This window comes from Pleurodeles waltl, chromosome 6 (assembly GCF_031143425.1).
Source record: "Pleurodeles waltl isolate 20211129_DDA chromosome 6, aPleWal1.hap1.20221129, whole genome shotgun sequence".
In the NCBI taxonomy this organism is placed as follows: Eukaryota; Metazoa; Chordata; class Amphibia; order Caudata; family Salamandridae; genus Pleurodeles; species Pleurodeles waltl.
The window spans coordinates 1,682,777,122-1,682,798,263 of NC_090445.1; the positions used below are offsets into that span (position 1 = coordinate 1,682,777,122).

General features: G+C 44.2%; 1 protein-coding gene across 2 annotated transcripts in view; it reads left to right on the forward strand.

Moving 5' to 3' along the window:
• ADGRD2 (adhesion G protein-coupled receptor D2) overlaps nucleotides 1-21,142 on the forward strand; it is a 386,891-nt gene that overhangs the window by 90,538 nt on the left and 275,211 nt on the right. For both annotated transcript variants that reach the window (XM_069241720.1, XM_069241719.1), the window contains exons 3-5: nucleotides 53-116; nucleotides 1,551-1,793; nucleotides 4,292-4,930. In XM_069241720.1, coding sequence (XP_069097821.1) covers nucleotides 53-116; nucleotides 1,551-1,793; nucleotides 4,292-4,930 — 946 coding nt within the window. The remainder of the gene's footprint in view (nucleotides 1-52; nucleotides 117-1,550; nucleotides 1,794-4,291; nucleotides 4,931-21,142) is intronic.

Genomic DNA, 21,142 nt, shown 5'->3' on the forward strand with positions numbered 1-21,142 from the left:
GGTGGCAATTCCATCACTTTAATTATTTTTTCCTGTGACATTTTTCTTACAGATTGGAAGCCTCTCAAGGAGTTTATTGGGTTTGACGGAACATGCCAATAATCACACATTGAGAGGTAGGCAGTCACACATCACCCCCCTTCTTCCATATCTCAATCTTACAATTCATGACATTTCACCTAGGTGCTCTCATAAATGTAGCTAGAGTTAGTTGAAATATTTAAAACATTCTCTTTCTCGACACTTCTGTTGCGAAACAAAATAATAATTGAGCTTATATTACTAACCATCTTCTAAACTGTAAAGTCTATGGGTCTGCCCCTAAAGCACATAACATTATTTCTGGATATGATTCTATTGACTTCCAATTCATTGATGGGGATCTCCCTCTCAGAAGACACCGTGCATACTATGGAGTGTAGTAGACCAGACATGGAGTAAGGTGGAGGGGTAAGGATGAGATGTCCTGTTTGAGAATTGCACATTTAAAGTTGAAGAGTTCAAGCTCCAAACACAGATCCTGAATTTGAATTTCAGTCTCACTAGATCCCATGAACATATTAAATATGTTGACTCCAGACAGGAGTCTGGCCATATCTAAATTTTATTATTATTATTATATATATATAAGTACTCAACAGAAAAATCGAATCACAGTAAATGGAACTTGACGAGCTATTGAACTAGAGCAAAGAATGTTGCAAAATGATCAGCAAACGTTTCCTTTAAAAGTCTTTGTAAAATATCAACTATTGAGTCAATATAAGGATCTCTGCTGAATGTTGACTCCCTCATATTGTCCTGGTGACAAAACACTTGTTCTCCTTCCTTAAGAATGACTTGAAATACTAACCCACTGTGCAATGGGATCACTGATGCTCCATGTTGGGGCTGAACCACTGTTGCACTGCAGAAGGCTTTTATTAGATGTACTGTGAACAGATTAACTGAGTATATATCACTCCTTGTACACAAAACATTCTGAATTTCTTTCTGGAGATTAAGACAAAGAATGTTGATCACAAAACAAGTGCAGTGCATATTTTTGAAGACTAATTTTCATGAGAGCTTGGGCTACTCATGTATCATTTGATGACCCAACACACCCTCTTTTCACCTCTGCAATAATGACAAATGTAAATTGTCAGTCATGCTACCACATACACCAACCTGTCACACTCTAACTCAATGAGTGATTGCCCTGTAACACAAACAGCACTTCTTCCTAGGGCAGATGCTTTTCAGCCCCTCTCTGTATCCCAGACAGTTGCTTCCAGCCAGGTCTCCTGTGGTTGTAACTTAGGGTCCCACATTGGACACTGGAAGTCACAGATAGTTTATTTTGGGAGATATAAACATGGTGATGCTTATAGCTGAATAGTTAGACTGAGGATGGGAGGAGCTTGGGAGCCCACCACCATTTCTTGAAACATTCTTTTGGCTTAGCTCTATAAAACATTAACTATATTTGCCTTTTTCATGCCAGTCAATGCACTTTTCTTGAGGAAAACATTTAAGTCAATTATAAATTTGGCAATTTTCATTTTCAGACTTTGGATCGCCAACCACAGTAATTGAAGCTCCACTAGATGTCTATGAATATGTGAGCGCTCCATTGAATTGGTGGCAGGCTGACAAATATTGCGAGCAACGGTTTGCTGAATTGTTGTTGGAGTCAAGTGAGAGTGAGCTCTCCAAACTTCAGGAACTACTACGGTCACAGCGGTTGACCCTCCCTGTGTGGTTAAGCGACAGAGGAACACCATTGAAAAGACAGGTTGCAAAGCGAAGACGTGAGTATGACGTGGATCATCTCCTTAAACGAGGCAGATTATCTCAAGGACAGCGTTACCTGGGGCAGTATTATGCATATGGGGTACTTTCTCACTCTGTGCCATAGCACTCACCTACGTTTGCACTGCGGGCCTATATCTAGGTGTTAGGGGACAGTGCATATTATTAAACAAATGCACTGTTTCAAGTGCAGGCATGAATGAATCCTTGCATTGGGAACAGTGCAATAGTGGCAGATAGATTGACTGTTTGAAACTGCCAGTCTTCCTTTCACCATTCAGGCGGCAAGACACCTACATTTCATAGGGAGCAGATAACCCCTTGCAGGTTGGTGGAGTGCAAAACTGCACCCACATGCAGAGGAAAGCCTAGGGTGTGCAAGTCGCAATCAGCCAGCGCGGCTCTGCATGCAGCATCTCCCCCATCTGATTATGACCTGCTTCTCCTTCAGCTTTTTCATGAGGTTTCACCACCATGAAAAGGCTGGTGGAGAAAAGGTGCAGGGGGACACAGGGGGGCCCCTCCAATGCCCCTGCACTTGACATGAGCAGTGCAGGAGTCCCCCTGCCCAGAACCCTCTCAATGCTCACTGTCTGAGCATTGAGGGGGTCCTGGTGCACCCTGCGTGTGGGCAGCATTGCCATCAGCTCGATTACGACCCGGCGACAATGCTGCTGCCATTTTCCCGCTGGGCTGATGGGCAGAAACCAAGGTTTCTGTGCGTCAGCATAGCGGGAAAGTCATACTAGGTCCGGCAGGGATGTGGCCACTACAGAGGCGGACACCCTGTCGGGAATTTGGTGGACGGGTGGGTGTTCCTGTTTGGCAAACTCATAATTAGGCCCTGTGTGCCCCTCAATTTGGTGATAAATTCAATTGTAGGGTTCTGCTCCTCCTCTTGGTGTACATCTACTTCTAGAAATGTGAATTCAATCCATGATGTGATGTACCTTAAGTTATAGGTGTAAATCTACACAAGAGGCAGTCTACACATGCAAACTTACCTTTGAGAAAAGGTCCCTTAGGGTAGTATTCCTGATTTTATACTTTCTATACTTTCTGCAATTCACAAGTATAGCAACAGTATGCTTGGGCAGCAGCTGCATCAGTTGCAGATTTCCAGGTGTGCTACTGTGAGTGTCATGTGACATTTTTTCATGTGGCTGTTACTCCAATGCAGAATTGAAGTTATTGTACAATTCTGCATTGGAAAAAGGCAGCCACACTATGTAATAGCATTTTTTTTCCTTGTCATTTTTTGCTACTGAGGTGAGAAAACATTTTCTCATGTGAAGAAACTCTCTCACCCTTAAACTGCTATGAAGTTTGGGGTTTCCATGTTCTCCTTCCCACTTTGAAAGTGAATGTACTCCAGGCGTTTGAAGGAGCAAAACACTAGGGCCCTGATTACGAGTATGATGATCAATGCACCGCCGTACCCGCGGGGCTGGTCCAACCGCTGCAACCTTGGCAGGCCAACTGCCTGATTACGATGCTGGCGGTCGGACCACCAGAAGACCACTGCCACCAACAGGATCATGGAACCCGACAGGCTGGTGGCAGTGCAAGTTCGTGGTCAAGCACAGAGGTGCCGATGTCGGCAACGCCTTGCTGATCATGACTTGTCTTTCCACCGGCTGTTTCACGGTGGAGTCCCCACCAGACAAAGGCCAGTGGAAATGCAAAGACAGGTCCACATGGGGGCCCCTGCACATCCCATGGCCATGTCATGGGCAGTGGAGGGGCCTCCCTATCAGCACAGCCGGACTGTGCTCTGTGTGCCATGGCAGACAGGGCACATTCCGATTGAGCTGGCAGCAGAGCTAGTACAGATGGCATTAGCCTTGGCTCTCTTTCAGAGCACAGCCAATGCTGCCACATTGACTATCCTGCCAGCCCTGCAGGAGCATCGTTATGAGGCATTTTGGAGGCCACCAGCTTGGCAGCGGCCTCCAGACCACTGTGTTGGCAGTCTGACGATGGGACCTCCAAACTTGTAATAATGCCATAACCATTTTCAGAATGGAAAGGGTTGGAGAGGAGTTAGTAAATGCCAGAAAATTCACAGGTTTGCGGTTATTCATATACTCTCAAGACAAACCACATCTTGAACATCCCACACCATGCATGGGGTTTACCACTGCTTAGTTGTACACAGTTGCATGCACAATTTTGGAGTTATAAAACTATCCATGCCAGAGTTCTTTTCTCTGGATAGACATTTAGTGTACATGGTACCATATTCAGCCACAAACTATGGTTTAAGTTTCTAAATAGCTTTGTCAATGGGACCCACTGAATATACAGAAATGTCAATAATCGGACATGGAAATGAAGCTTGGTTGAACACACCTGCTCTAAATGCTGAACCGGTTTGCATTGTTTAAAAAACTGTGCCTTTGACACCAAACAATTATTGAGTGACCTATGATCCCACTGTGTCTTCCACTTTGCAACATTTAAAACATTTATCTTTTCTCATGTTATTTCTACCCAGGGATTCATCCATTGCAGGTTCTAGAATTTAGAACCAAAACTGACACCAAATTCGCCAAGGTTCTGGCTGAATTCCCACTACTTCCTGCGATTTCGGCTTGTGCCTACGTCCAATGGGACAACAAGAGCAAGGAGATAGCAACTATATTCTCGTATGCTGTCCCAAAACTGATCAACGAGTTTCAGCTGCGAGGCTACACAGATGAGGAAGGACTAGTCCGCTTTGCCCTAATTGTCCATGGATACCATTCTCCGTACTTTCCAGTTTTCCGCAGCGATGGGATGTGGCACCACTTCTGCGTAACATGGCAGAAGTGGAACAGTAGCTGGGAGATTTACACGGATGGGAAGAAGAAGTCTTCAGCTAAGGGTCTGGCCGCCTTCCAGGACATTGATGAACAGGGAACCTTCATCATTGGCCAGGATCAGGACTCCTTGGGAGGCAGCTTTAAGGAGAAGGACTCCTTCAGTGGCAACATCACAGACCTCAATGTATGGAGGAAAGTCCTGACCGCGGACCAGGTTGAAAGGGCACGATCGTGCCATCGCATGGAGCAGGATCTCATATTTGCGTGGAACACTACTCATCTGAATATTGAACCTACAGTTCAGGAAACTACTGTCCAGTTTCTGTGTCCAGGTGAGACGTTTTACAAAAGTATGGTTGCATGCATGATGATGAGTTATTAAATGGAAACTCTCAGCTTCATGGAGGCATTATATTGTTTGGAATTATTCAAGCCTATCCGTTTAGCTGAAAATCAGTTCTTTCTTTGAACTGAAAATGTATCAGCCTTGCTTGGAATTTTTGCATCTTTCATTACATGTTCAACATAGTTGACTGACATGAGTAAACAAATAATAGAAATGAAGGGGCATATTTCTGAGACGTTTGTGCCACCAAGGCGTTACTTTTAGTGATGCAGCAGCAGTGCAAACCTCTGTGAGGTCATGCAACGCCACTTTGCGTGTCTTTGAATGGCTTCATAGATATGGAGTAAGGCATAGCAGCGCAAGTGTCTGCGTTGCCTTACTCTGAGCCAGAGAGGCGTTCCATAGCCGTTGTGGTGGGTTTTCCCATGCAACACCCATTGATTTTTATGCATCCTCAAATTTCTGAGAGCCTGTAAACCTGGGCATGCGCCAAAACCATACGCCTCCCCAGGGCAGGCGCCAAAACCATACGCCTCCCAGGGAAGGCGTAATGAGGAGAAATATCTTTATTTCTCCTCTTTTTTTCCTTTTTCTATGTGTGCAGAATGCAGCACACATAGAAAGAGGAAACACCTCTATGGATTGTTTCTGTGCAGGAAGGTGTCCCTCCCTGCACAAAAACATTCTGCCTACAATGCAGACATCATGGTGTAAGGGTGCCTGCGTTGGCGCCAGGGTGCCAAAATGGTGCAAGCGCAGGGGAAAAGGACAAGAATACACTGTATTGGTGCATTTCTGCCCTTTCACTTTAAAGTAGGAGAGCGCGGCAAGGTGACTTGCTATGCTGCCCTATTGCAAATCCCCACAAATGAGGTCCTAAATGAATGAAAAGGGAATAATGACCACAAACTTCAATGAGGCATAGACACAAAACATGAGTAGGGTCTCAAAGGTTGGTTTATGAAAGTAGTAAAAGAAAACAAATATTGAATGGAGAAAAGTTGTGGAAAAGTAAGACAGGCGTTGGCAATGACAATGCATCTCACTTGCCTTGGGAATTATGCTTGTAATATATGCAAGAAAGCAAAGGGTGCCATTATTACTCCATACAAGTGAAACTGTGAAATAGAAAATGACAGTAAGAACTCCTTAGACAGTGTCTAACCACCTGTGATATGCAGAGTTCCTGTATTGATGACATTAGTGTTTTCAACAAAAAGCTACATATCTTTGTAGTCAGATGCCAAAAGGGTGTGAGCACCATTTTTGGGTAACTTGAGATATAAGATGCTCTTCCTGCCTTGTCCTTTGACATATCTACTCACACCTTTACTACCCTACATTTTCAGGTTTATGAAGGCAGAAGTAGGAGTAGAAAGTAAACATGCTATAAGAGCCATCTTTACTTTATATTGGCATCACCCCCAACCCCTCCTTGTAGACTGCAGAAAGTAGGAGACTGCTATGGAGTTAAGGATGAGACAAAGCAGTCAATACTGTAATGTCAGAGATCCTCAAAGTGCATGTGGTGCCGCTTCAGATACTGGTACCCTGGACATTTTGATGGACCAGAGGTGATCTGCATAAAAATAGATTGACATGAAAATGCAAGGTAACTTGTTCTTTTAAATTTATTTAGTGGTTTTTGTACAGTGTTCAACGTGTCACCTTTGTTGACTTGAAAGAAGGTTTGAGTGTGTAGATTGGTAGAGTTTTGTGTGAGTTCCCCTGTGTTGCCATGGTGTGAACAATCATGAAAGGCAGATTGTTGAGATCCATGTGGACATACTGTTGTGGTAAATGAGAGGGGAGGGAAAAGTTTGTTCTTCCTAGTTATCTCTAATCTAACTAACCTGGTGGACACAATACTTGACAATAAGGGGGACTGGTCCACAATCAGAAACTATGTTGACTATAAGGATGATTTTAATTTAAATAGCAATCTTTTTATGGTCCTCAGTTCAAAGAAGACACATTAAGACCAAGTTTTTTGGGAATACTAGAATAAATACAAACATTGTACTCCAATATCTGGGTACCATGTTTAGTTGCAACCCAAATTTGAATGACATCATTATAACTGAAATCTTGTTGTTTAAGATCTTCTGATGCATCCTTAATCTGGCCTCTAAGCCTGGACACAACGACATCTAAAAAAAACTAAGGTTCTACAAAGCAAAATGGGTCCTTAGCCTTGCCATGGTGCAGACATTTGACATTATGCCAACACCAATTCTCTTAAGTTGATAGAAATCACGTATTTGTTGTGTTTTTTAGATTAACCCAGTCAGCCTACATACCTCCTGTGCCCAAAGAGATAGGGGTGGTCTATATTGATGATCAGTTCAATTTAAATCCTGTTTTTTGTGACAGTCAGTGAGGAGTTATCCAGCCGCAGCTCTGTAAAGGGAAATCTTTTAGAGGGTCTGTCTTTAGAACTGTGACCCAAGACACCATGGCGGAAATACCTCAGACATTGGAGCAAGGATGTGGCTGACTTGAATTTTTGACAGTCCAAGTACGTTGTCTAAACAGAACAATAAATATATCATTTATATTCTTTTTATTATGGTCGAGCAACATACTGAATAGAAGAGCTGACCTCACTGCACTTTGTTTCTTGTATTTTTCTACAATATGTCTTTATTGAGAGGAGATGGTTGGAGAGGGATAAAGTTGAGCTTCTCAAACAGTCGGTCAGATTTCACCTATTCTTGAAAGCGGTGCAGGTATGGAGACTTATTTCTTTGCCGTGAGAAGTAGCTACAAGAGACTTTTATTGGCCAAATGTAATAAGTTTGGTAATATTATCCATTGTCTCTCTTTTTCTACTGGTTGTTCTCACCTAGGAGGTCCAAATACCTTCTGCCAATGTGACAATTCATCTCTCGAAACCGCAATACATTTTTGCTTTTTTGTAATTTTTAAATTAGATGAAATTGTCCACACAGGTTTTCTTCTTCCAGCATTGAAGCAAAGTAAAATCAGAGTTTATCGGCCTGCATTTCTATCTCCTCTTTTTTAACTTTACCTATGGTTTATTTTCTGGTGATAAGGTAGGGACTATTGCGGGATAAGGGAGGTAAAATAGCATGACACGTGAGACCTGATTCAGACAGTAATTCTTTGGAATGGCTGCTCCTTCTTTGCATGTGTTTGAGCTCTTTGCAAATGAAGACCTCATCTGGCACATGTACAGAGCTGTTAACCTGAGATGTTTTGATTTTAAGCAGATATTGAATCTTACCTTACTTTGCAACATGTCCACATTGCCACACCGTCATTTTGCCACAATGCTACACTGCCATACTGCCCCATTTCCATACCACCATTTTTCTTAAGATTGTGAAAGAGCCATGGACGATTATGGGATAAGGGGAAATAATGACCATTGATGCCTGATGCAGACAAGATATTTCTTCATTGAAGAAGAATAGGGTAGATTGCGCAGTAAATCCCAAGTAAGGGCATCATTATGAGTGGGATAACCCGTCTGCTGAACCGGACCCATTACGACTTTCCCGCTGGGCTGATGGGCAGAATCCAAGGTTTCCACCCAACAGGCCAGTGAGAAACTGGGGCAGCATTGTCGCCGGCTCGTAATGCTGCCGCCGTAGGGTGAACGACCATCCTCGCAATGCTCACTGTTTGCTGGGCAGTGAGCATTGTCTGCTGGGCAGACGGTGAGCATTGTGAGGGTGCTGGGCAGGGAGACCCCCTCACTGCCCATGCCAATTGCATGGGCAGTGCAGGGTTCCCCCTGTGGCTCCCTGCACCTGTTGTCTGCTAGCCTTTTCGTGGCAGTGATGCCACTATGAAAAGGCTGGTGGAGAACCAGTTCGTAATCAGCAGGGCGGCGCTTCATTCAGCGCCGCCCTGGCTCATTCCGACCTGTACCCACCGCCAATCTGTCAGGATCACCAATCCCAGCGGCGACAGAGGAACAATGCCACTCTGACAGCCAGGGTCGTAATGTGGAGGTTGGACCGCCACAGCAGCGGTGGTCCTGACCTTCAACGCGAGACTGGCGGTCTCAAGACCCCAGCTTTGTAATCAGGCCCTTAGTATGAGTTCAATTGCCCTGACATGTATTCTCTGTCTGGGAGGTGGTCATATTCTGTGGGAACATTCTCATCTCAACCCCCTTATAAAGCCCCGGAAGCGATGGTAATTGTCAGATCAGTTGCTTGGTCTGAAATATATGCTCCTGGAGAGGGCTGTCGGGACATGTGCCACATGAGGTCTTGATTTGCAGAGAGCTTCAAAACATGCAAAGAAGGAGAAGCCTTTGCAAAAATTCAGACTTGTGCTACGTTTTATTTTAAGGTAAAAAAAATTCTTTGGTGGATGGATGAAATGGACAAATCCACGACCTGTATATTATACAGTGATGTGCTGGAAATGCGGTAACAGCATCACCATTGCACATGTTTTACAGTCAGGATAGAATAACAGTCTGTCATTATGATTTGGTCTTGATTTTGACATGTTAGGATGGTCCACTAAATTAATTTCAAGTATGCCATCACTGAGGTCACTTTTTTCTACCAGCAGGGGGTGCCTGAGTGTGAAGTGTTTGCACACTCCAATAATTTTCATTTTCAACTTTCACAAACTTTGTGAACTGCAGCGGTGTTTTGAAAACGAAATTTTGGAAAATATCCCGCAGCTCTTTTGTTTAGTGGGAGCACTTTCTCACACGCACCTATATATAGAACATCCTTAAGCATTAATGTTTTCTACTGTACGTTTTGCCTGTAAGTGTAGTTTTCCGAAGGTGATACAGAAGAGTTTACATCCATAAAATAGCCGAAAGAAATTGAAAATATATTCAAAGTTTTGTATTTAGAAAAATTCTCAAAGAAAGGGATAGAATTTATATGGACCAGCAAATTTGAGAAGGAATTGAAATGGGTGAGTGAGGTTTTGAAAGTAGTCCCATGTTGGCACAGATTTAACCACATATGTGGATGTAACATTACAACAGATTCTAGCGTAAAACATGAGGTTGTCAAAACTTCAGATAGGAGTTATATGAATATGACTACATTGGCCATATTTAAGATATTATGATGCTATGGCCGAGGGGACAAAGGGGGACAGAGAGAAGAACATTGAGCTAGAAAAAGATATGAATGAAGACTGGTATACTGACCTACATTTTTATAGGGCCGATGAATTAGTTATTGCTTGTTTTTCAGTTATGGAATGGGGGTTAGCTGGGTGGGTGTGAATGTGGGTTGTTCATCGGGAGTTTTAGACATATCACGTTCAATGATGCATAGAACTGGAGCCCAGAGGAAGCAGGAGGAGGGGAACATTGCAGTAGAAGCACTGTGGCAGGTGATGTGCGCGCATGGTGTGGAGAGGCCGCTGATGTCAATGCACTTCTAATAAGCCTGATGGGACATTGGTCACTTTTTGAAAGAACTCCTAAATTCCATGCATGCCAACATTTTAGAAGAGAAAAGTGGGACATTTCTAGAAAAAAATCGTGAGAATGTATTTCCCCCATTGACTTCTACTGGGACCTGAATCAGGTTACTGTAATGTATGGGATTTGCAAGTCTGCTGCTGCAGGATCGGATATTAGATATGCAAATATATTTGTTTTCAATACCTGCTGGGACCACAGAGAAAGCGCTATGGCAGGCAGAGAGAGCGTGATACAAGTGGTGTGCACTGGCCTGCAGGAGCAGGTTATTGGCAGTGCATGCTTTAAGTTACACAAGACCAGGCCCTGTCTGCTGAATCCCACAGAGGAATCGGGTTTTTGCATACAAGAATCGGGATGCAGGAAACTACCCTTTAAATCGGTAGTCTCCCGCCTGAATCGGGAGGGTTGACTTGTACGAAATTTGCTCAATTCTATATAAGACCCTAACTCTGTGGCATATTTACAAGCCCATAGCGTCGTCTTGCGCCGCCCTAGCGTATTTTTTTTTTTTTTTACGCTATGTTGGTGCTGAAGAGGCCCCCACTGAGTGCCTAATGTACAAAGTAGCACAATGCATGCATTGCGTCACTTTGTAACCACTTGCGCCTTATTATACCTGTGCCAGGTATAATGTATGCAAAGGGGACGTACCCCCGCAGGGAGGCCCAAAAAACGGGCGCAGTTAAATTAACAAGCCTTCACTGCGCCATTTTTTCAGTCATTTTTAACGCCTGCTCATGACGGGCGTTAAAGTGACGCTGCTATTATACCCTATGGCCCTCCCTGACATGTGCTGGACTAGTGTCAAATACTTTTACGCTAGTCCAGAAAAACGCCACAATAGCATCAAAAATATTGATGTTATTGTCCTAATGTGCACCATAGTGCCCTGTATAGTAAATACAGCACTACCATGGTGACGTTAGGGGACGCAGGGCAACTTAAGAAAAGTCGCGCATCAGAGCTGATGTTCCACTTTCTTGTAAATATGCCCCACTATTCCGAACAAGCTGATGCTTTTCTCCTCTGCATCTGTTATCCTTGCCTCATCCTGCCTCTACCCCCTACCACAGGCTTCCCTTATATCAGAGTTTGTTACCCTTCTCTCTCTTCTCTCCCTCATTCTCCTGATGTCACCTACTAAATCAAGTGTTTAATTTGTAAATAAAAATGTGCTGGAGCCCAAAGCTCTCCTTTAAAACTTGTGACTGCTGCATTTAAATGTGCGAGCACAAAATACTGAGGCAGCGTAATCCTGAAGCCATCTCAGGCCTCTTTAATCCATTTACAGCCACTCCTTGCTCCGTCAGCTCACTCTTGCAGCTTTCTGCTTTCTCCCATTGTGACGCTTTTTCGTTTTTCTCTTTCTCCGTCTTTCCCATATGTATCTTCTGCTTGCAATGAGGCAGAAAATAAGTGCCAGCCCTCAAAAATAAGCGCTAGTGCCCCCGCACCGGAAACCACCGGCTCAAATTACGCACTGATTAAATCCAACCTGCTGGCCTTGCCTCACACTTTCTCTGCCCTTTGTCCACTCTCCTTCAATTCCTTTAGGAGAAGCCAATGCATTTTTGCAGGTATCGATTGGGAGGCTTTAGAATTACTGGTATATTTCAGTCTGGGATTCCTCGCCCTGCAAAAAACCAAGGCCCATATTTATACTTTTTTAACGCCGCATTTGCGTCGTTTTTTGACGCAAAATCGGAGCAAACTTACAAAATACTAGCAAAGCCACAAACAGCACCCACAGCAGTGTTTATAAATAACAAAACCATTCCATGCACCACATTGCATCAGGTCACATCACGAAGTATCGTCTCCAGCACAATATTGTAGTTCAAATAGTTTGCAGAGTAAATCAGTCCAGCCGCGCCACCGCATAGTCGTAGAGCTGCCACTAGATGGCACTGCTGGCTTACGTACAGGGACGAGCCGAAGGGAACATTTTAACGCGGACTACAAACCTCTTAATTAAATCAGTGACGAGCTCTATTGAATTCATTTAGGGGTGTTCAGCAGGGTTGGAACGGGGAACAAATGCAGCCCTTGCAAAATGTTCAAACCAGCCTCGCTCCCTTCCTGTCCTGGCGCACACTCTCTCTTTCCACCCATCCTTTCTCTCTCCTCTCTCTTCTCTGATCGCGTTCTCTCTGTATCCCTGGTTCTCTTTCTCTTGAAGCGCCCCCACACCTGCTGCCATTAACTCCTCGGGAGTTGGGGAAGTAATAGAATCACCTAGAGCGGCGAGGGGCATTCAAAACAGGCTCCAGATGCCCGGGGGAATGCCCGGGGGAACAGAGAGCCTGTCTGGCTACCCCTCACACTGGGCCTCCACCGCTCATTTTTGTACTCCGAGAAGTGTCAATCATGGGATGTAATCAGGACAGACGGGAAGAACCTTTGAGGGCTTAGGGAAAACTGTCAAGTTCCCAAGAGACTCTGGACTCGATCCCCTGTCCTAGAAAAAAACATTAAAAAAAGATGGTAGGGTTATTTTTTTTAAAAATTGCTACAAATTTGTGGTGGATCCAAGAATCGGCAGCAATAAAAAAAAAAAAAGTGCGAACTGCAGCGCATTGAAAAAATAAACCCCCAGAGTAGGCATGACCTCGGGGGAAGGGGGTGAGTGGGGCGGGTTGCGCAATGGTATTAAAATTAAGGGGGAGTGTAGTTCCACTCCTCAAGCCCTCTTCACTCGCCATCCTCTGGTTTAATCAATTTAAAAGGGAATAGGGTGTATGCCCCCCCAGCAAGCTTCGTTGAGGAAGGACCCCACCCCCCCATGGCGGTTACATATTTAAAGGGAAGGGGGTTTGCACACCTGAGCCTCTTCAGCCCTTGGGGTTCCCATTCCTTGGTACTGACTTTTTTTTAAATGAGGGGAGTGGGCATGCAGCCCCTTCCCCGATCCTGGATGAGGCCTGCGGACCCCAATCCCAGGGCCGTTTTCTAATGTACAGGAAGGGGGGAATGCAGCCACCCTTGGCAAGCTGACGTCTGCCCACGACCCCATCCCCTGGGGCCCTATACTTTAAGTGTCCTAGGTAGCCCACTCCAGGGACAGTGTGGTTCCCTGTCAAGATTTTTTGGTATTTTCAAAGCTCCTGATAGGTGAGAACATACGTTTTCCCTGCCCACTGTCCTGAGGGCAGGGAAAAGTACATTGACCCGAGGATGGGCTTCCTGGGGCACAGTTCACAAGCCAACAGGGGGGTTGGATTCCCTGGGGTTTTGTAAGGCGCAGGCAGGGGGGACCACACCACCTCCCTCCTGAAGTAATTGGTTGGCCCAGTGGGCCATTTGGGCTTGGTGGGGGGGGGGAGGGCTGGGTGGGTGGGGGGTTGGGTTCGCACCCTTCTCTAAAAATGTGTAATTATTGGATTTTTTGCCTGGGATGGGGGGTCCTCAAGGTCCATTTGGGGACAGGGACCCCCTCTCTATTTTGATGAGTTGACCCTCAGAGGATAGGGTCCCCGGGGCTCACTTATGGCTCGAGTAAATCATGTCATACTTGAGGTCATAAGCAGTGCATGGTGGGGGTGCACGTAATAGTTCTGCTAAAAAGAAACTGCTGAATTTCTGTCTTTTTTTTGTTCAAAATATTAACGTTGTCAGTGAGAAATTCACCTAACTATAACTTTTCTTTAACCTTTGGTTTATTCAGTGAATTTATACATACATATATAAATCCTAGCACGAAATAAAAAGACTGGGTGAGCTACCCCCGTGGAATGGACAGGGTAAAATGCTCTCTGATGGGAAGTGGAAGAAGACCAGCACTGCCTTGTTTCCTAGATCCATGCATGATGTACTGCTCCAGTTCAGGTCTTTTCTTTGATTTCCTAAATTCTGAGACTTTTAGTCTTGTTTATTTCAGTATATTAGAGAACTACAAGTCCCAGAATTGAAAGGAAAAACCTGTACTTGAGCAATGCATCACTTGTTCACCTGGGAAAGCTTGCAGCTATGAGTCTAGATAGTCTCCGATTGGAGCAATAGGTTTTAGAGTCTTGTAAGGCCTCACGTCATACACTGTTGTGTTACCCTTTAAGACTTGCAAAGGTAGCCTATGCCCTGAGCAATAATAAAAGATGTGTTTTTGACCAAAATATAACTTTTAACTAATATGAGGGATTGGATATTCGAATGGATTGACCTTCCCTTGATGGTCATGCACTTAAGTGGTGTGACCCATCCTCACAGCACCACCACTTTTTTTGGCTGTCCTACCTGTGATGTGGTTGAGACTCTCCTTGAAGTGTCAACTAGAGTGACCACCTGGCATCGACACAAGTTTTGGGCAGTGATTGTAAAAATGCAGGAGAAAGGCTCAAAATTCAGAACTAAGGGTCAATTTTTAGGACATGTGAGAAGGTTACACAATATTATATAAATAAGTAAATAGATGGCAGAGACGTATGAGTCAAAATAGCTATATGTTCTTTGGTCTTTATAATACAGGACAATATTGAAAAAACATTTACATGGAATTGGGCTTATTTAAAGATTTAAAAACTAGCAAACATGAAAATATCAACCTCTTCAGGGATCCTAGACCACAGACTTGGGTAACCTTGCATCACAGACATCAATCTACCATGCACCATGTTCAGAAATTCAATAATGTTGGATTCATAAGAAGCCAGACTTGCCAACTGCTGGGAAAAAGAAGCATTGAAACAGAAAAAAACTTGAATGATAGAAATGCCATGTCAGTCAATGCTGCACCCATAATCAACAAACATTGGAATAATAGTTGTAAACAGTTTCCGATTACATAGTTAATTTGGTCCTATAGTTTTACAGCTGCTATGCAACAGATGGTAACAATTCATCACATACATTTTTGCATCAGTAATTATTCACACTAATTTGATTTTTTGAAAGAACATAGACAGAGGGTAGTAGTTTGTTGTCCATGAGGGAGGGGAGCAGGCAGAGAGAGAGAGAGATAGAACCATTGTTTGATTACTAAAAAACCCTATGCATGATGGCATTTCCTTCCTGCAACACCTTCTTTTTCAATGCCTAACTCATTCATTTTGCTCTTTACAGTGTAGTGCGTTCTGACACTAAGGCCCATGTTTATACTTTTTTAGCGCAGCATTTGCGCCGCTTTTTGATGCAAAAACGGCACAAACTTACAAAATACAATTGTATTTTGTAAGTTTACGCCGGTTTTGCGTCAAAAAATGACGCACACGGGCCTAAGAGTTCCAAGTGTGTGTTATACAAAGTAATGGCGTTCTTTTTTAGTGCAAATCTGTTTGAGCAGCAGTCCTTGCCCCTCCCTTTTAACCTTTTCCTGTTTCAGAATCTCCCTGTTACACCTATGCTCATGCGAGCAAATGTACACAAGTATTCTTACCTTTGTGAACAGGCCCCCTGTGTCTCTTGGTTGCAGTTTCCAGGCAGCCCACTAAACTGGGGTGTTAGTGTCTCTGATGAAAAGGCCAAGGGCCTATCTTCCCAGGGAAAGGTCACTGTATTGTGGGCCATGACTGAATTTATAATTCAGTATTAACTTCTAGTATATTTAGGTAAAATGGTAAAGCCAGGATTAGAGGTTAAGTCTAGTTTAGTGTCTGCCCACCTCAGTGAACTGTGGATCTTTCAAAGCCTCCCCACAATATTTTCATATAATGAGAAATAACAGAATTAGATTGTGAGACCTTTTCTTTAGGCCATGGGGCAGTAGGTGGTTCTGGGCAGTATCTATAGGTATACTGTTATTTACCATTGAAGTTTGATGTATTAAGACTATTTCATTCCCTGTGGATGATGGAGTTATTCTCTTTGAAAGCTTGTGTGACAAAAGGTATCAGTGTGAGCAGTCAGGGCTTACCCCCGTGGTGGTAAATGGGTTGGAAGTACAGTATGACACAGTAAGCAGGCTTCACAAGCTCCAGTCCAGCCGAGTGATGTCTTTATAAGGTCCTGTGTTAGAGCAGTGGGTGATGGAATCAAACCCTCAAAATGTGTGCAGAGTGTCACCTGCATGCTCAGTGTCCTGTGAAGTGGTCATGGATTAGGTGGAACATGACTGGCCAAGCCTCAAAGGATGGGCATACAGCAAGCATGGGTGCTGCAGTAGTGCTCTGCTTGGCCATGTGGGAGACGCCCAGTGCTTAATTTGTGCTTGTTGTTTCCGGTGCTGAGCAACGGCACTTGTTTTTGAGGGCCGGGGCTTATTCTTCTGCCTCAAGCATTTGCTGCGAGCAAAAGACACATATGGGAAAGACGGAGGAGGGGAAAAACGAAAAAGTGTCACAAAGGTAGAAAGCAGAAAGCTGCAAGAGTGAGCTGAAGGGTCAGGGAGTGGCTTTATATGGATTGAAGAGTTCCGAGATGCCTTCAGGATTACGCTGCCTCAGTATTCCGTGTTCCCACATTTAATTGCAGCAGCCATGTGTTTAAGAGGAGGGCTTTGGGCACCGGCACCTTTTTATTTACAAATTAAGCACTGGAGACGCCATGATGTTAAAGGGCCCATCCAGTGAATCATGTCACAGTATGTTTCAAGACAAAACATGACCAAAGCTGTCATCAAATGAACAGTTTGGTTAGTGATTGTTAGCAATGCAGGACTGAGTAAAGAGAGTCTTTTTCTTTACACTGGATAGCCCCTTTAACATGTGCTATGTAGAGTAAACAGAAAAACAACTTTTCAAACACAGGAAGAGCTAAAAGAGAGTCACTCTTCCAATTAAATACACTTCTGTGTGCACACTGATTGTAGTTACTCTCAGTGTAGAAGACACACAGTTTACTATCAACAATTACACCACTATTCTGGAGGCTGTTAGCAGTTGCACCTTACTGTTTCACTGAATCCTCTCAGTGGCATATAGCATTTCCCAATCTGCCTTTAACCACATACTGGGGCAGGTGAATGCACTGGTTTGTTTGCCATTGTATCCTACCCACCATGCTATTTCCATCCTGCAATAACTTTTTTTGTTGTGTCAGTTATATGGTTTGTTCCTTTTGGCAGTATACAGCGCTACGACACCAAGGGCCAGATATATACCTTTTTAGCACCGCATTTGCGCCAATTTCTGACGTAAGAGCGGCGCAAACTTACAAAATTCAGGGCCAGATTTATACTTTTTTGACGCCGCATTTGCGCCACTTTGTGACGCCACAGCGGCGCAAACATACCAAATACAGTTGTATTTTGTAAGTTTGCACCCATTTTTGCGTCAAAAAATGACACAAATACAGCGCTAAAAAAGTATAAATATCGGCACAGTTGTACTTTGTAAGTTTGCGCCGCTTTTGCGTAAAAAAATGACGCAAATGCGCGCTAAAAAAGTATAAATATGGGCCCAAGAGTCCAAATGTGCGCTATACAAAGCTACATAATATTTTTTCCGTGTAAGTCTGCTTGAAACTTATACCGTTAAATCTCCCTCCTAACCTTTTCCTGTTCCAGAATCTCCACCCGACACCCCTCTGTTTTTGTGCACCAATTAATTTCAAACCACAATAATATTAACAACGCTTGAGCCTGTCTACCTCTGACCAAACATAATTTCTCCCTAGCCGCAGCTAATGCAGTTTGAATAAAGCAAACAGAAGCCACATTCCGTAGGTGCTACCTGAAAGGTGTTTGGTTTATTTGCACATTTGCTAATGGGAGCTTATACATAGGCCCATATCTGTCTAGGAAACAGTTCAGTTTTCGGAGAGGCACAGCACAGAGACGTGCGCTATACTAAGAGAGAAACACACACACACAAAGAGAGAAGCACAATAAGAAGAGAGAGAGAGAAATAAAAGATTGTTTTGTTTGCTAATGTTCCCTACCTACAATATTGTTTTATTCCTGTAATACCTTCTGTTTTTAGGACTGGCATAGACGGGAGCATATGCTGTCTCTTCCAGACCTTTTGGTTTCTATTAGTGAACTCAGAGACCGCCAGTAGCTTACCTTTGGTTGGCTTGATTGTCACTCTCATTTGCCTGCTCCTGAGTGGTCAGTTGCTGAAAGCCTCCTTCCTCTTTGTGTTTTTGTCCCTCCCCTGGAGCATGGAACCATTACTTTCACTTCTCATTTTTTTAGGAGCTACATTGTTCTGTATGTTCAAACACTCTCATAGAATGTGCCTTTTTCAGCTGGCTCCCTCATGTACTTTCCCCCTCCATCTTCTGCACTGTCTGTCTGCTTGCCAAGGCCCCTCCCTCCTTCAGTTTGTTATCCGTGTTGGCTTTCCCGCACTCTCCATTAATTTGTTCTGTGTGTGGGCATGTCCTGACCATACTCGCCCTCCATCCATATGTTGTCTGTATTGCCCTGAACCCGCTTCCTCCCGCCCTCGATTTGCCACCATACTGTCATAAAATAAGAGCTGTGATGCAGACATGCCTAGCCATGTCATAGCGCTATCTTTCTTGACACCCTGCGTGTTGCCTTCCTCTCCCTCCATGTTACCTCTCATGTTACCCTCCTCCCTGCCCTCAGTGATAAAAAAAATGCCATGACACGAACACTATTCACAGCGTCATAGGGTCACTTATAACTTTAAGCCATGCTGCACAACATGGCTAAAAAATAATTGGCCAACCCAATATACCTTGTGTAGGCGAGACCTGTTGGCTTTGCCAGTGCTTCTTTGTGTAAGTCATGTTTTGCTAATTTTACTATATACAGGGCTTGGTGCCAAGAGTCAAAGTATTTGCTATACAAAGCTATGAAATTATTATTTTATTGGAACACACCTCAATGCATGCGTTTCCTCTCCCTTTTAACATTTTTCAAGTGCTGGCTTTAGGGCGGTGCAACCAGTGCAGCTGCACCGGGCGGTGACTTGGAGAAAGGGCACTGACCTCAAGGGGGGGAAGGCTATGTTTAGCAATAACTTGTGATATAAAGGCACCTGTTGCAGATTCCCTTGTGGGCGCAGCTTTCTGGATGCAATAAATTGTCACAATAACTCTTGTGATTATGTTCCTGCTAGAGAGAGAGATCAAACTTTTACCTAGCGCAGTTTTGACTCGCCTTAAAGTAGCGCAGAGTGTTAATATGCCTGCTGCAATGAACAGATCTGTATGTTATGTGGATAGCTGAGTGGATTAGTAAAGCCAGCCCTTACCAATGGTTTAAAACAAATGAAATGTATGTGAGGGAGGGGCTCTGGAGAGAAGAGGGGCACTTTTTGCCGGGCTGTAGTGAGGGAATCAGGGGTGGAGAGGATGTTGGGGTGGGGGATGCCAAAAAAGATTGTTGCACTGGGCAACACTAGCCCTAAAGCCGGCCCTGCATTTTACGACTGCAGAATCTCCCGATGACACCCTTTCCTTTTGGTACACTAAATTGAAACCACAAAAATAATAATAATGCTTTTGGCCGGTCCTCTCTGACTATTCCATCGTAGGTGCAGGTAACAAAAGCTTAAAAAAACACAACCAAATGCCACATTGCATGGTTGCTCCTTTATAAACACTCATTTATAAATGTGCAAATAAACCAAATGTATATCCTAATAAAGGTCCATCTTTGTCCAGGAAGCTGCTCAGTGTTTTCAAGCATTAAGGAAAAACCCTGCAAGATGAAATAGAGGCTTTGTACTGAGAGAAGGAGGCCCAAATCAAGCAAAGCCGTGTACTATGAGTGAAATATGCACAATAAGAAGTGAGAAAAGCACATTAATGAAAGGGACGCTAAACAGAGACACAAGACAGAGGAAGGTGGTGTCCTCAGGGGTTACACTGTGGTAGAACTAGGAAACATTTATCCTGGAGCCAATGGAGTGGGTGGGCTGATTAGAGGCCTGATTTAGAGTTTGGCCGAAGGGGTAACTCCATCACAAATGTGACGGATATCACGTCAAATCCATTATATCCTATGTACATCGTAATACAGCACATAGAATATCCATCATGTTTGTGACGGAGTAATCCGTTCGCCAAAGTCTCATTCAGGCCTTAGGTCTCGGAGACTTATGGTTGGTATCAGTCACTGTACTGATAAACGCCATCTATTACAAGTGTCATTATGCACAGCAGACACTGGGCTTCAATTACAGGCGTTCCATGTAAATGATTGACAGGTGGTCACCGTAGTGTCAGCAGCAGTGTCTGATATGGCTGGATGTCCTTATGCCATAACTGCACCCCGCACACCACCCAGTTAAGAAGCACTGGTCGTCCGCATCCAATGGTTTCTAAAGATTTTGGGATGGATGCTTCGCCTCGCGTGTGACTGCAGCCTCCACAGGTTTGCAGTCCTTTGAAGAGGGCAAAGGGTGGCACATTGGGCCCTTCTTTCTGCCCTGATGATGCTGACACCTCACATGCTTTAAGCATCAGAGCCTGGTGCTCATGCCATAGATCAGCTGGTACCTGGATTTGGTAAACCACACGGACCCTAGAGTAAATGGCAGCCCCTCAGTAGCCCTACATGCAGCTTTCAGACATCCCCTTTGAGGTTAATCGACCGGGGTGAGGGGGGCAGATCCCCAGGCATCAACAGGAGCCCAGACCCGGGGGCTCTTGACCTGCAGTGAAGTCAGTTCATCAGAGGTTTAAACTCTTCAGGTGGATTCTGTGAAATGTGGGTGCTGTTCTGACTCATACCTGCCAACCTTGGAACCAATTCTTGCATTTGACCCTAGGAGAGGTGGTGGTACCTAGAAGGGGCAAGGCCCAGAGAAGAGGGCACCATCAAAGCAGTTCTGTAGTCAATCCTTCTCTTCCTAAAAGCACAAACAAGATATTGGGGCTTCCTTCTCTCTGTGCCCGAATGTGACACTGTGCACT